At 40.9% G+C, this 16262-nt stretch overlaps 1 protein-coding gene across 6 annotated transcripts in view; it reads right to left on the minus strand.

Moving 5' to 3' along the window:
* Window positions 1–16262, minus strand: part of arhgap23a (Rho GTPase activating protein 23a) — an 88361-nt gene that overhangs the window by 33280 nt on the left and 38819 nt on the right. For 2 of the 6 annotated variants that reach the window (XM_053514374.1, XM_053514373.1), the window contains exons 1-2: window positions 12430–13369; window positions 3161–3358 (exon numbers count right to left, since the gene is read on the minus strand). In XM_053514374.1, coding sequence (XP_053370349.1) covers window positions 3161–3358; window positions 12430–12642 — 411 coding nt within the window. In that variant the 5' untranslated portion in view covers window positions 12643–13369. Of the gene's footprint in view, window positions 1–3160; window positions 3359–12429; window positions 13370–16262 lie in introns of those variants that run through there. The other 4 variants (XM_053514379.1, XM_053514375.1, XM_053514378.1 and 1 more) reach the window with 2 other exon arrangements.

Here is a 16262-nt window from a genome sequence, read left to right on the forward strand (position 1 = left end):
CTGAAAGTTGATGACACAGTTACTTGTATTCTGGAAGGTCGGAAAAGTTTCGGCAACAGAAGAAAGGAAGTGCATTTAAGGTCATAGACCAGACGGAGAGCGAGACATGCTTGCGGCTCAGAGGAACTCATTTAACGATGATGTTTTATTGATTCCAGGTGCATGCAACTTTCTGTATTGTATAGATTAGTGAGTGAACATCGGCATCAGCGCTGTGCATAATATACATCTAATAAAGTTAGATGGCATCTTTTAAACATATTTAATTAAAGCCATGATCAAGCGTATATATATAAAAACTCCTAGTGTAACTAAAACATTCTTGGATTTAAAAAACAAAACAAAAATTGGACTGGCATGTTGCATGTAACAGGTTTATCCTGGTGGTTTGGGTTTGTCTAGTGACAATCAGTTCACATCAATCCATACTCAAGAAGTAACAACTGCTTTTATTCCCTAGCAAAGACGATCATATGACCCGCCACAACTCTGAACAAAAGAAGACAAACTGGAGTGGGTTGGGACTTGGTACAGCTCGACCCTGTGTGTGTGGTACCAGTCGAACACAACAGAGGCCTTTTCACAACGGAAAACAACAACTGGACCGTCTTAGGAATGGCACAGACTGGCAAAATAATAGGACTTTGTTATAGTGCACACACACACTAAATGTGAACATCTGCAGCTTGTTATCATCACCTCATGCAACACTCTTTTATTCAATTATGCTGACATAGTACCATCTCATGCACCCTAGATAAGTTGATAATAACGTTCGACACAACGGCACATGGGACATCTTTAAGAAGTTTGTCGGAGAAATCACTTGAAGGGCGTGGCAGTGCATGGGGTCTCTGGAACAATACACGTTTTTCAGCAGAGTCTTCACTTTTCCTGCAACGTCAGGATTCTTTCTTATTATTCTTTCACATGTATTTCTCACTTCCTCCCTTTGAATTTTACCCTCTTGTTTATTTCTTACTTTTATTCTCTTTCTGCTTATTTGTTAAAAATAATAAACTCCTAGTGGGGATTATCAGTATACACTAAATGATCACTTCTCACTTTATTTTGCTGACAATCAACCAACTCAAATAACTTAAATAACCTTGGTGTTCATATGTGGTGATGCAGCGGTTTGGTGGTTAACACTGTTGTCTTGCACCTCCAGGGTTGAGGGTTCAATTCCAGCCTCTGGTGTGTATGAATTGGATGAACACAACAACTTCCTGAAGCACAAATACATCTCTTGATCAGTGCAGTGTTATCTCTCGGGTTAAATTTGCTTTTGAAAATAGGACCATAAAGTGCATCACGGCTCCCAAATACAGCAAAACCAGTGCTCGTGATACGCAAATACAATGAAAGAAATATATTGTGCATTAATCATGTTACATCCATATAGTGCCGCTACACTGCAAAAACCCAAGGAGCTTTGCTAAATATCTACGATACCCTGGTGTAATATGACATTTGCACAAAGTCCAAATTGTATAAAATATGTTTTATCACAGAACAGAGCTCAAAAATTAAACCTTTTTTTCCCCTTTTGTGCGCTTTGTTATTTATTTATTTATTTATTTATTTATTGTCCTGGTAATTTTATTATTTATACATACAGTAGAATATTTTCTGTACAAGTCATTCGACATATAAATATGTGTGCATACTGTATGTGGACCTGTTCTAATTATTGTCATAAGTCATATTTACAACATTTTGTTGAGTTCAACATTAGTAATGGGATTCAAAGGGGACCAGCTGATACAGTAGAATATCATTGTGACAGCTAAGTGACGATTCAATCCGTATTACAATCCTGTATCACGATTTTCAAAATATCCTGATTTGCTTTTTTTTTTGTGGGTTAAAAAGATTTTGTTACAATTCTAAACAAACGTTACAACATACGATTCTAAACCACACAGGATGCTGTGCTGCAAATGTGTGAATAGTTTAGAGTGCTCCATCTGTAGGATCATAGAGAAACTGCAACATTTTACCCCCTCAAATGCAAACATATAGAAATTTTAAATTGATTAAAAAAAAAAAACATTTTGGAGTCAGTTTGTCGATACCAAATTTCAAAACCAACCAAATACCAACAGAATCCCAATGTTGCCAAATTATTGTTGCCACACTTTTTTGTCAATTACTAAAAAAAGAAAGATAAATCTAATCAAAAGAAGGTATCAAAATAATGAAGCAAATTAAATCAACTGAATAAATCTCCCGATGCATAACCCAAATTAACGGCCAATATTAACAGCCTTAAAATGGTAAATTCCCTGTTATTTCTGTAGGTTGCTTGTTACAGTAGGATTGTTGGTTCATGTCTTTGGTTTGGTTACCAAGTTAACACTGAGCAAATAAACACACCAACCTTATTTTAGATCAACTTTTTTTCAGATCAACTGTTTTTTCTGCAGTGAATCTGATGTTTATCAGAAAATATTTTATTTATAAATTAAGCATAGGGTAGTTTGTAGATTATTATTATTATTATTATTATTATTGTTGTTGTTGTTTTTGTTTTTTTTAAATAAACATTCAGACTTGTTTTGGTACTAAAACTATTAGGGAACTGGATCGTATTAATATGATAAATATAAGTATCTTTTTATTTATAATGAATCTAACACTAAATATTTTATGTTTAATATTATTTGTAAAACAGTTTAAAATGAAATTAATTGCCCACCTAGCATTCTACAATCTAGTATTTCATTTATTTTCCTTATCAATGAACGGTAAAGGCCGGTTATGTACCAGCTGTATCTGATATCCAGTAACACTGTAATGTGTGTCATTTCGCAGCCCTGGCACTCAGACAACACACCTGGTCTTGAGGTTTTCCCCATTTCCAGTTTTCTATCTCTATCGTTCCAGATGTTCTAAAAACCTTAACTCTTTGGGCTGCAGTTCCTCCTAATGCATCCTGACAGCAACCACCGACTTGCTCTTATTATTCCTGGAAGCCTCAAAAATCTACTATGACATTTCTCTGCCCACATTGATGATGTCAACATTTAAAGCATAACTTCCAGTGGGAATCCACTGATCGGGACTAATGCAAAAACAACCCATTTGCACATCTGTAAACACTGTCTTTCTTTTTTTCTAGTTGCTATGAGGGTATTTAATGTAACTGGTACTTTACCTTAAGGCTAGTGTGCAAGGCGGACTCAGGGGGGTACACTATGAAGTGGCGCAAGGTGAAGCCGAAGCCCTGAGAGTTCTTATGGAGCACCAGCGTCCGTGGGCCCTGCCAGGACACAGCCCTGCCTTCAGCTCCGCCCCCCAGGACCGGCCGGGGGTTATCACCGGACGAGGAGATCCCATCTCTTCGCCCCTTTGTCTAGAACAAACAGAAAACAGACAGAAATGAGGATGTAGTAAACAAACATGTACACATACCAGGAAGCTAATTGTTCCATCTAATCCACAGATAAGACTTTTCTCATGAAATATACTCGGGGTCGTTAACTGCATCATGAAAAAAGCAATCATGTAATGTGAAATGTATTAACCAGTAAATAAGAGCGTGTCTAAACGCAGGTTGGAGACCTTAGTAAAGAGCAAAACCTTTTTGGATCTGAATCTAGACTTTCTTGTAAGTTCTTGGTTAAAGAAATTTGGTAATTTACCTTATGCATAACTAACTGTATTGAGTTCTTAAAGCTTTTGAAGTATGGAGCCCCTTAAATTGCAAGATTAATTGCAGAAAAGGTGAAGATGTAATGGATTCCCCTTTGCATATTTTGCATTTTTCAAGAGACACGAGCAAGCCGCATGTGTTGCCCAGGTTTGTGTCTGTCCCTGTTTTGTATTAGTTCTCTATTCGTGTTATTCATTTACTCATAAGCCACATTGTATCTAGGAATCACTAGACATGATCGATCTGTACCATGCTTTTACATTATTATCATTGCTCCTTATTCAAGTACACTTACATAATCACACTCTCCAATACAGCAGGTGGCTGTAATTTGTTGATTTGATGAGAACAAGAAGCTGACCTTCATGCTCTGCCTGATATTATTTAGATTTCAGGATAAAATGTCAAGAGTGAGCGTCTCACGTGCCTTCCTTCTTGGTTCCCGAGCTCGGATCGATTTCATGCTCACGGGGCCAAGTGTGCTCGGAAATAATACTTGTATGTACCTCTAGCATGGTACACTGGGTTTCATTTGATGTTTCCGTGATGGTTTTGATTTTGATCATGACTTTATTTACATTGCAAATATACCGTCCGAACTTACATTTTTGGCATTTGGCAGATGCCCTTAACCAGAGCGACTTACTTTTGTTTTAAATCTCATTATACTGTACATCTAAGAGGTTGAGAGTTAAGGGTCTTGCTTAAGTGGCAACTTGGTTGAACCTTCAGATCACCAGTCCAATGCCTTAACCACTGACACACTGACACTGATCATAACCTGAATAATAACTCTATTTAATGAAAACTAAATAAATATAATAACTTTGAAAGTAGTAATAGACCAAATAAGGAGTAGCTCAGGGGTTAAGGTGTAGAACTACGGTAGTGATTTTAAGGTCCAAACCACAGTACCATCAATTTTGGGCCCTTAAGCAAGGCCCCTAACGGCTCAAAACAAGATAAAATGTAAGTCGCTCTGGATTAAGGAAACTGACCTGAACATACAGACTAAACGAATATAATAAATGACACAAACAAGCCAGGCCTGACTGGCGGTTTAACAGACACAAATAATACCCACTTTCTTTGTTTGACAATAAACATGTTCCACTTTAGGACATGGCTGCAAAGACGTTTTTTTTTCCCAGACACACACAAGAAGCAACAGCCCACCAGTCTCTACGTGCGTTCCACATCTGTCAATCAATCAGCCGGCACCACCTGAGCAAACAGAGCTCCAGCGGAGGATGAAGAGCGGGAGGAGGGGAGCGGGGGATTCTCCACATGGACATGAAGGCAGATTATTTGCTGCCACTTGTCCTCTGGGAATATCTACTCGAAGGCAGCTTGGGAAAAATGCCTGGGATCGCGAGACAGGAAAATCCCTGGTTCACTCGGGTTGTGTTGGATCTGGGCTCAGAGAAAGCTCTGCCTCTGTTTTACTGAACCAAAGAGCCACTTATGAGGTACATGGAGCACGGAGGAGTTTGGGAATAATTGTATAGAATTAAGCTGAAAGTATGCTGTAATCACGCCTGAACCCCATGGAGAAAATGAAAACCACACCACTCACACACACACACACACACACACACACACACACACACACACACACACATACACACAGCAGACACATGTACTGCTTTCTGTGTAGGGTGTAAGTGTGTTTCGTTGCTATATATAGGATGAAAAGGTGAACGTTGCCATGTTTTTGTAAGTGGGCACAAAATCCCCTTTTCCTTCCACACAAAAACAAGAAGTCTATGCTCGGGTTTGCGGCAGGAAGTGTGTGGCGAGATGACGATTCCGCCAGCTGTTCAATCAAAATACACACCGGCAGACACTAGGAATATTTTACTTTCAATGAAACGCACCCTGTTTTCTTATGTGTTCTTACATTTCTACAATTTATCAGCTGTAAGCACATCCGAGCACAAACTCCGTCATCCCTTCATTCCTTTACACACATTTCTGTTGTCTCTCTTCTTGCATTTCTCTCCATTTCTGCCTCACATCATGTTCTATTTATTATGCCTGGGTCTGATGTCACCCACTTTCGCCTGCCTCTGGCTCTCCCGCACACTTCCTCTCTCTCTCTCTCTGAAACAACCCTGAATACGGTCCTGGATGATGTAATCTAGTTTTTCCATTCCACAATTCCCTGAGTTCTTTCTAACCTTTCAGACTAGTAAGGATTGAGATGCTAGTGTAAGCAAGGAACGCAAAAATCGGTTTCGCAAAAAGGGATGGAAAAAGAGCTGGAAGGAGAAAAAGGCTGACAAAACCTTTTGCTTTTTTCATGTGGCACTTCATGTATTATAACACTGAATCCAAAACCTTTTTTTTTTAATTCTATTTAATTCATGAACGTTTTGTCACGCCATGCACCAGCGACCAGAATGCGGCCAAATATTTTTTGTCCCTCGCTCACGCCGAAGGCTCCTTACATAGGTGGTGTCCCCTTCTTCAAGTGTGTGAAAGGGCGGGGCTGCTAGATCCTTTGTTTTGGGAAAAGAAGAATGCATCGCGGACGTTAAACTTGAAACAGGCATGCGAGTGAGGCGATGCCATACGCCCCAGTGGACTGAACACTGCCATTTTAAAGAAGTGCACGAGCTGTCCCATCATTTCACTTTCGCAGAGAACCAGCCTTCGTGAACCCTAATGCCGCAAAGGAAAAGACTGCTGCATTCGACATTAAGGTCCCCACAGCCAGGATTGTTGCTGCGGTCCCGGGAGAAGCAACAGCAGACGCTGGCCAGCCGAGTGCCCACATGGCAGCTGGCACTGTCTATGGACCCACATGTGCACACCTTCACTTTTTTCCTCACCTTATTTCCTTCCTCCCTCCCTCCTTAAAACCCTTTTCTTACCCACTTTTCCAATAAAACTACCCTTTTCCTTTAAGATCTCATCTCGTGTATGTGTGCCTGTGGTGCGCCCCTCAGTTAAGGACTGATCTAGTGTACTATCATCACTGGGTTCAAATCTATGGATGGAAAAAGCGATTTTATGTCGCGCCACTCTGACAAAACAAAACATTAACTCACTCACTTGCTCACTGGGAGCCTATCTAGGAGACGAGGCGGGTACACCCTACACCCAGTCTATCACAGGGGGCATGCACTACAGGAAGTTTGGGAATGCCGAATACCCTAATATGCATGTATTCAAATTGTGGGGGGAAACAGGTGTAACTGGAAGAAACCCACAAAGCACGAGGAGAACATGCATACAGACCTGGAAGGGGAATCGAACCTGCACCCTGGAGGTGCAAGGCAACAGTGCTCAACATTAAACACAACTATAAATAGGATAAACAACTTCTAGGTGGTATCAGTAACATAACATTATATTTTCCCACATCCACACCCCCCCAACACACACACACATATATATATATATATATATATATATATATATATATATATATATATATAATACAGGCCAGCTTGTTGATCTCTAGTAAGTATTGTGATATATGATATATTATGTATTCTAAACTTTTTGAGGATTGTGGTATGAATTTTTTGCCTTATCACCCACCCGTAGTCTAGGCATGAGGGCTTAAATAGATAGGATTGTAGACAAAGATAGATTGAAGGGAAGTCAGAAATGTGAGTCGATCAATGGGGGTAGCCTACAATAACGGCAAATTCCACAGAGCTCACTTGCTAGGTCTGGGCATGCTCAGATAAGACGGCAGACAAGCGGACGCTTACAAAACGAGCAAAAGACAGAGAGAGTTCAGCGTGCTTGAGCATGCCAAGTTTCGACCACAAGGTTCCTCCCGATGCTGAGAATACCAAAGCCCTGTTATTACCCCCCAAAACACACATACAAACATACACATACCCCTGCAGGCACAAAAACTCTTCCTATCCTCTCCCCTCTATCCATTCAAGCTCTTCTAAATGCTTCTATTACTTCTTGCTTTCAAACCGCTACATGTTCCAGTTCGAGCGCGACTATGTATGTACGGGATGTGAGAAATTGCTTCGCCTTTGTGCAAACTGACGTTGTTCGCTTGATCCTTTCTGAGAACGCTCAATGCTGTGGATTTTCTCATAATCTTACAGGAAAGTGACATCATTAGTTATTACTGACACCGAAGACGAATCCCACAATACCACAGCGAGGTTAAAGTGTCGCAACCGTTTCTATTCGAAGTTCATAACACTGCTCTGGTATGATAGGATCACCTCAGCAGAGTTCACGTCGTCTTTCCTGTAGTCGCCTGGAGCGTGTCTCGGCTTGTAGCGCAAACCACATCCGCGAAGGTTCACCTCAAAATGCATATCCGACTTTATATAGACTGAGTTGACAAAAGAAAATATGAGGTCCTATAGTGTAAAGTACCGCTTATAGGAAGCATAAAGCTAAGGCACATTGAGCCATTGACAGAAGATGATTCATATGCGAGTTAAACGCGTACAAAAACTGATGTAAATACTTTTCTTCTTTATTGCTAGTATTAAATGAGTAAAAGGGTAGAAATTGAAGGTGAATTTCTAGTGCCTGTCTGGTGGATGCTGGATTTAAAAGTACACAGTAATGTGATTTCTCACATTGGTATAGGCATGAGCATCACGTTAGCGATTTATTTCTTGGATATAAATCAGAAATATGCATTCAGCCTCAATAACCCCATTACCCTAATCAAGGCTGAGATGGATCCAGAGTTCACCTACGAACCAATGAGTAGAAAGTACTGTAGAATATACCATGAAGTTCATCCATCTAGCAACCTCTGTAGTCCAACTAGGGGCCGTTGAGGCCAAAGGTGACCTTTGCATTTATTCTCATTTTTGCAACCATTTTACACACACTCTACAGGAAATTTGGGAACAACAATTAGCCTAATCAGTCTGTCTTTGGACAGTGGGAGGAAACTGGAGGACGCAGAGGAAACCCACCAAGCATGGGGAGAACATGCAAACTCCATACACCCAGACCACAAAGTGAGAATCGAACCCGGAGCGTGAAGGTGCTCACCACTAAGCCACCATGCTGCCATGTGGTCCTAGATCAGCCGTATATCTGATACATGTCCATGTGACTTAAATGAGAATGGTCTGATTGGAATTCATGTGACTTTTTGCCTCCGCGCATGACATCAGTCAGCACCAGCAGCCGACCAACTGCTTGCCATCCTCCAGCGCAAAATCCCAAGCATACTTTTGCTAAATCGCATTCATGTTTAAAAAGATTGAGCGATCGCACAAGTACAGTATGATGTGTTTCAACCCAGATGCTGTGAGCGAAGACGTATCGTCGTGTGCATACCTGCTATTTAGAGAACAGACGCGTCCACGTCTGATTAAAGTCACTAGCAATTATGCATGTGAACCATCGTGACATGCAAATCCAAACAATGTGAGATGGAGACATGACCAATTTACTAACATGGGACGTTGCCAATGTTCATCAGCTAGTAATTTTCAATTCTTCAAAGCCCAGGACCCTTCAGCCTTAGATCACACAACAGCCTGGCCACTTATTTTAGCCATGTCTTTAGATTCCACACACCTGCATCTCAACACCAGAAATACAGTACTTTGTCCATTTAGTTCACATGTAAATAGGCACGACAGTGTAAGGATCCGAACCTGTTTTTGTTCTTTTAGTTAAGCGCATGACTGTTAAACTGGGTTTTCCGCTTGTCCAACAGTTCTCACACTGCAGGATTGAAATAATGAAACTAAAAGTACCAAGAATGAAGTAAGGATGAAACTTTCCACACAGGAATGTACAGAGCCTGCCACCTCAACTGCTAGCAAAGTCATTTCATAAGCATCTGTTGTGTCTGAGTCTTTTCTGAACAGCTCACCTCTCAAAAAAGGAAAGCTTCCCTTCCCGAAAAGATCACCTCCCAAAACATGTTATTTATACGGATTATTAATAACGCTGCATCAGGTCAGAATGGAAAGAAAGCATGCCAGTTCGGTTTGACCCAGTGGCGATCTGCAGGTCGTGAGAATTCATAAAAACCATCCAGGAATGAAGAACTTCTAGACTTAAACCCCATGTCAAGACCCAAAGTCAAGATACTGTAGGAGCTATACATCCATTTGACAAACACTAGGAGGAAAGTAAACAATGTGTGCTTGTGTCTCCATGGGCTTTGTGTATATGCACCAGCTGTGTCTGTGTTTCGAGCTGTCAAGCTAAGTCTCTTCCATCCTTCTCTGTCCTGCATTCCATACACACACACACACACACACACTGTACATGTTTACTTTACTATATTCATAAAGACCTTCCGTAGCTCACTCACTCACTCATTTTCTATACAACTTTATTCTGTATTCAGGGTCACGGGGGACCTGGAGCCTATCCCAGGAGGCTTAGGGCACAAGGCGAGGTACACCCTGGCCTGGACAGGGTGCCAATCCATCGTTGGGCACACATACATAGACTTACACAGTCATTCACACACTACGGACAATTTGGGACCACCAATTAGTCTAATCTACATGTCTTTGGACTGTGGGAGGAAACTGGAGTACCTGGAGGAAACCCACCAAGCACAGGGAGAACATGCAAACTCCACAGAGACAAGAATCGAGCCTGGCCGGGAATCAAACCCGGACCCTGGAGGTGCTAACCACTACACCACCGAATTAATGAGTTCCTATACTTATTAATTCCCTGCTCAACTTAAATCTAGCCATAACAGGCAAAAGTAAACCTTTTAGCTGTAAAAGCTGCATTTTTTTGTAGCGAAAGCTCCTCAAAAGGTAAAAACTCACAAATACTAAAACAATTCCTCTCTTTTTAGAGAGATTTGGTGACCATCATGTTAAGAAAACATGCCCCCCATACACACATATACAAACATACATTCACAGACTCCTTAGAAGTCTATATTTTCCTCTTCACTTACTAGTTAGATTCTTCAACCTGTCGTTAGGGTTGCCAGATTGGAATGTTCAATATACCGTAGACCTGTCATAAAATATACATACTATTTCTGTGGTCCTGCTTCACTGGACAGCATTTGAAGCTGTGAAATTGTACCATGTAGGATATCCTACATCATCGTTACCATCATCTTCATTATAATCATCATCGTCATAAGATTTAGCTCCAAGAATTGAAAGAATCTTTTGTTACCCAAATAAATAAAAGTACAATTACCAAATACGACAGCTTTAAGAGTAGCATTCTCAAATGTAAGCAGACTGACTGTGGCAGTCCACCATGTTTTTTGCAACTTTCACAAACCTCTATTCGCGTAAACTTAGTTATAGGACTGGTCTTCAGTTCTCTCATCAAGGGGTCGCACAGCACCTCACACAGTTGGTCCGCACACAACGCGGCACAGGATTTTTACCTTTCCCAATGCAACCCTTCAATTTTAACTGGGCTTGGGACCAGTGGCTGGGAATCGAACCCGGGCTTTTCACATGGCCGGCGAGAAACCTACCACTGGACCCCCAAAGCTCTACGGGACTGCATACAATATGAAGGATAAACAAAATATGTAATAGCTACTTATTGTTTCCAATGCAGGATACGTCCTGAATCCAGAATCTGGGATATTTATAAAATACAATCTGAATTACTTATACTATGTATTAGGGCTGGTTGGCACATTGCCTTTATATGGTATATCGATACACTTCAAAGCGGGGAGAAGTAGAATGAAGCACTACCGTTTATACCGCTACAGTTTGATTTTGCGCTCCATGACTTGTTTAATCTGGGAATCCGTGGCAGGGTTTGTGTCTCTCCTCTCGCTCACTCTCCCACCTCGTCTCTCACTTTATCTCTGCAAGCAACCCTGGTGTTTACGACTTGTGCTGCCCTATTAAAATATGCTATAGCGTCAGCACGAAGGGATAATCTTAGGTCTCAAAGTCATGATGGAAATAGGATTTATGAGGGACTATCAGAACCATAAACTGTATTTTATTTGGAAAAATAATTGAATTTGTAAAATTTATTGTGAGACCTCAGACAGACAGCTTCGACTTAAAACTGAGCAATCAGCTTATGTTATAAAAAAAATCCTGATATGGGTATTATGTGTAAAAATACATTGATATAATTTTTGGTCCATATCTCTCACCCCTACTAAATACGATCTGGAATACATACTTCGGAATATAATTTGTAAGGGGGGTAAGGGTCCATACATGTGCCATTGGGGATTGAATACCCCATTTGAGTGGTAGATTCCGATGGTGCCATTTTGATGCTCGATTGTATCTCCGCAGGTGACGGTGAGGTACCTTGTTTAAGAGCCCCATAGTGGCAGTTTGGCCGGCACTGGGGCTTGAGCTTGGGACCCTCTGATCAGTAGTCCTACAGCTTAAAACCCAAACTACCCCTGCCCTATGATTAATAAGCACAATCCAAAACACTTACTTAACAGGATTCTAAATACTTACTTCACAGTGTAATTATTAAATAAATCAGTGCAAGCCTTACTAAATGTGACCCCTAATCACAGAATACAAATACAGCAGAAAATTGTTTCCTTCTTATAAAGTCTGAATAAAACATCATTTTCCATTTTTGTGAAATAGTCCAATCTGGCAACTCTAACCAGCACTATAGAGTAAGGGAAAGTACACAATTTGCTTACACTGTTTATGTCCAAGGAATTCAACTGAACCAGACACACAATCATAAAATGATCAATCTAAGCTTGTGCACGGATCACTTTCAGCGCGTGCAAGTGTGTATGAATGAAAGACACACCGCTACACTGGAGGCACTAAACACACACACACACAGACACGCAAACACACGGTGCTTACCCTGGTCACATACGAGGCTGATCTGGGCCGGGTCGGTGCAGACTCGGTTTTGGGAGTGTGTGTGATGAGTGTGTCGTCCCGGAACACGGCCACCCAGATGCAGCGTGGCTCGGGGGCGCTGCAGTCCACCCCGACCGCGTCCCAAAAACTCCACTGTCGTGGACATGCAGTGGCAGCAGGCATTACAACATGTAACCCGCTCGCTGTCAGCATCGCACAGATACACACTTATCACTCTATTACACACACACACACACTCTTTCACGAGGACGGGCTTGTCAGAGCGTCAGTCATAGGCAGCTCATCTTGATCTCGGACTGCCAGACTCCAGGCAAATGAAAGGGCTTAACAAGCCAAAAGCATCACCGAAGAAAGGAAAGAATTCAAAACTCTTGAACCTGCTCCACGATATTCCACGGTTTTTCCTTGACAGGAGTTGCTCAGCATTCCACGGGTAATCCGACAAGTTTCATGTTTCATGAAAAAACACACACGCACACGCACACGCACACACACACACATACACATGCGCACCCCAAACGTAGACTGGTGTGTCCCGGCTGTGGTGGCACATCTAGAGATGAAAAGAGATCCAGTCTGCAGATCAGAGACTCCAAGCTGGCGGGTGGCGTGTATGCGGGTGCGAACGTGTGTGTGTGTGTGTGTGTGTGTGTGTGTGTATGCTAGTGCGTGGCATGTGGTGAGACAGTAAATCCAAAAAAGCTGGTCAGCAGCTGGAAAAGCTGGTCATCCAAGTCAAGCTAAACGAATCTGCCTCACTGACTGTGTTAGGAAAGCATCACATGCTGACTGCCACTTTCTCTCTCTCCGTCTTTCTCTCTCTCTCTTACTTTCTTTGTTTCATTCTCTCTCTCTCTCTATCTTTGAGTCTTCTGAACCTCCTGGTTCCTTCTCTCCCGCCACACTGAGTCACTGTGTCAGCTCTACTGTGTCAACGTAGGCCCAACCTCCCCCACCTCCTCTCTCTCTCTCTCTTTCTCTCTCTCTCTCTCTTTTTCCTCTGTGTGTAATCATTCCATTCCACAGTGCAGAAGAACCCTGCTAATTAAACACCAAACTGTAAAAAAAAAAAGAGATGTAGGCAATTGTAGTCTGACTGGAAGGCATCTGAGCGGCAGCTGACCACTATGTGTGTGTGTGTGTGTGTGTGTGTGAAAAAATAGACACCGTGGCACAGCTGCTTTTTTCCCTACAACTTAACTAAGGCATACAGGAAACAAACAGGGTTGACTGATGTGATGTCACAATATCGATACCAAAGTCATTACTCAGAGAAACAAGTCGCTGATCATGTTTAAAGGATCGTTGAGTCTTTTTCTGGCTGTGTTTTTAAGCTGCACTTCCCTTTCCTGTTAAATCATGAGAGAGGTTCTTGTTTAATTCGTTCCTGCATCATGATCCTTTTGAAACGTGTACACCGAGGTACATCTTTCTTTTCTTTTCTTTATTTTTGTGAGAAAATTTCCAACAGTACGAAACATTCCATGAAGATTACTCAAAGGTTTAGCAACGCTCTAATATCACAGCTGTAGTTTCACACTGACTCACAGGTTACATTGTGATTGTGAAAAAAAAAAAAAAAAAAGTTATTCTAAAAACCATTTCATATTTTTATCACTGATGATTCAGTTACATGTCGCGATTCATTTGTTTGGGAACTTGTGTATCGCTGCAATGACTCCAAAATAAATGTTTTTTAAAAGTATTATTATTATTATTTTAATTTATTTATATTTTTGAATTTGGGATGGCATCGGTGGCTGAGTGGTTTATTAAAAATAAATAAAACCACATTATACATTGGTGTATCTTTCATTGCCACCTGTACAGTACACAAGCAACAGTTCTGCACCAATACAATACTATTATGGCTTTAACAAGTAACGCTTGGCCTTTTCCACAAGCAAAAATTTTGCGGTGAATATGGCATCGGTTTGGTGCCAGTGTAAGCGGGGGTCAAACATGTGGCAAATTGTGTGTGGATCGGATAGTTCGCTGTGGCGACCCCTCGATGGGAGAAAGACTAACAACATGTTTAATTTGTGGTGGTGAAATGTTGCAGTTCCTCTATAATCCTACAGGTGGCACTCTAAACTGTTCACACATTGTGTGGTAGGAGCAAATTATTTTGTTGTTTGTTTAGAATTGTAACAAAATCTGTAAAAAAAAAAATTAAATAAAAAAATGAAGCAATACATATCGAATCAGCACCAAGGTATCGTGGTATCATGATTATATCGTATCGGCTGGTTCCTTGTGATTCCTAACTCATAGTCTTTAGTGTCAGTGTTTGGTTATACAGTATACAGTTTTTTTGGTTATACAGTTTTCATTCTTTTTTGACATTTGCATGTGTGTGTGTGTGTGTGTACATAAAGGGGATTTTTTATCAGATCACTATTATCCATGATTTTAACCAACAAATTAGATTTCCCCTATTGTGACCTCATATAAGAAGATACCCCTCCCGCAGGTTGTTGCTCAGTTCTGCTGTTCTGAGTGGCTCCGCAGGAGCTCATTTACATAGACACTGAAATGATGCACTTGGAGGGGGAGTGAAACAGAGAGTTTGAGGTATAAAAAAATAATGCAGAGAGAATATCAGGTTAACACACACACACACACACACACACACTTTGAGGGGCCCTGAGACCTGTGTTAACTTAATAAAGAGAAAAAAAATTTAGGACCTTGATGTTTTCCACCACAGATAATCTTCAGGATGTGGAACTTCTCAGTAACGTGAGATGAGTTTTTTTTTTTTTTTTTTACTTGTAGGGAGGAAAAAGAGAGGTTGGTGAAGGAACGACTGTTTACATCTGCGACAACAAAAGTAAACCCAGAAACTTGTTTTGCAGACTCGACTTGTTCTGCAGATGTTCCTCCACATTAGCTGTAACTATAAACGGATTAAAAAGTATGATGCCATGCTATAATAAGTACGTAATCATTGGCATTGACAAATATACCACTTCAGGATGTGCTGTAAACTGTCTGCTTTGTTTCAGGAAACATCGCACCACCCCATTGTTGACTATTATCCTTTTAACAGCACACTGGTGTGTTTTATTCCTTCCTTAAATGCAGCAAGGGATAATAGTGAGGAAAAAAATAATACTTACATAGACTATAGACATAAAAATGTCCTAGATAAGATGTGTTTATATGTGAGATAGATTTTTAAATTACATCGACAAAATCTAAATCAAATCACAATCTAATCTAATAATCACAAGGTCTTGGTTGTATTTTTTTAAACATTCAAAATAATTTTTTTTTTACAATTCACCATTAAGCTTTTGCTTACATAATGTGATCCCCCCCCCCCTATTTTCCCACATCACACATTCCTAAAAGTGAATCTTTTTCTCTTTATTTTCTTTAGGTTTCTGTCTCAGCGCGTTCCTCGTCAAAAAGAAAAGAAAAAAAAGATGAGGATCTGCCAGGTACGCAAACACAGACAGACGCTGAAAGGAAAAGAATAAAAAGAGACAGAGAGAGCGAGAGACTGAGGAAAACTCAGGGTAAAAAGAAAACCGCAAAGAAATGGTACCAGACAAACACATCCTTACAGCTGCTCTCTCTACTGGCCAACAGCTGCAGCAGACCATCTCATACATTACACACAGACACACATGTATAAACACACACAAACACACCAGTCTATAGAAAGGTCTGTAAGACGCATGAACACACAAAGACAAAAAGGGGTTTGGAAACTCTCAGCAAACCGACATGTCTCAGGTGAGTGTAATAGAGACAGACTACAGACAGACAGACAGGTGGTGTGGCAGAGCTCCAGTGCTTCTCGA

Source organism: Clarias gariepinus, chromosome 16 (genome assembly GCF_024256425.1).
Source record: "Clarias gariepinus isolate MV-2021 ecotype Netherlands chromosome 16, CGAR_prim_01v2, whole genome shotgun sequence".
Lineage (NCBI taxonomy): Eukaryota > Metazoa > Chordata > Actinopteri > Siluriformes > Clariidae > Clarias > Clarias gariepinus.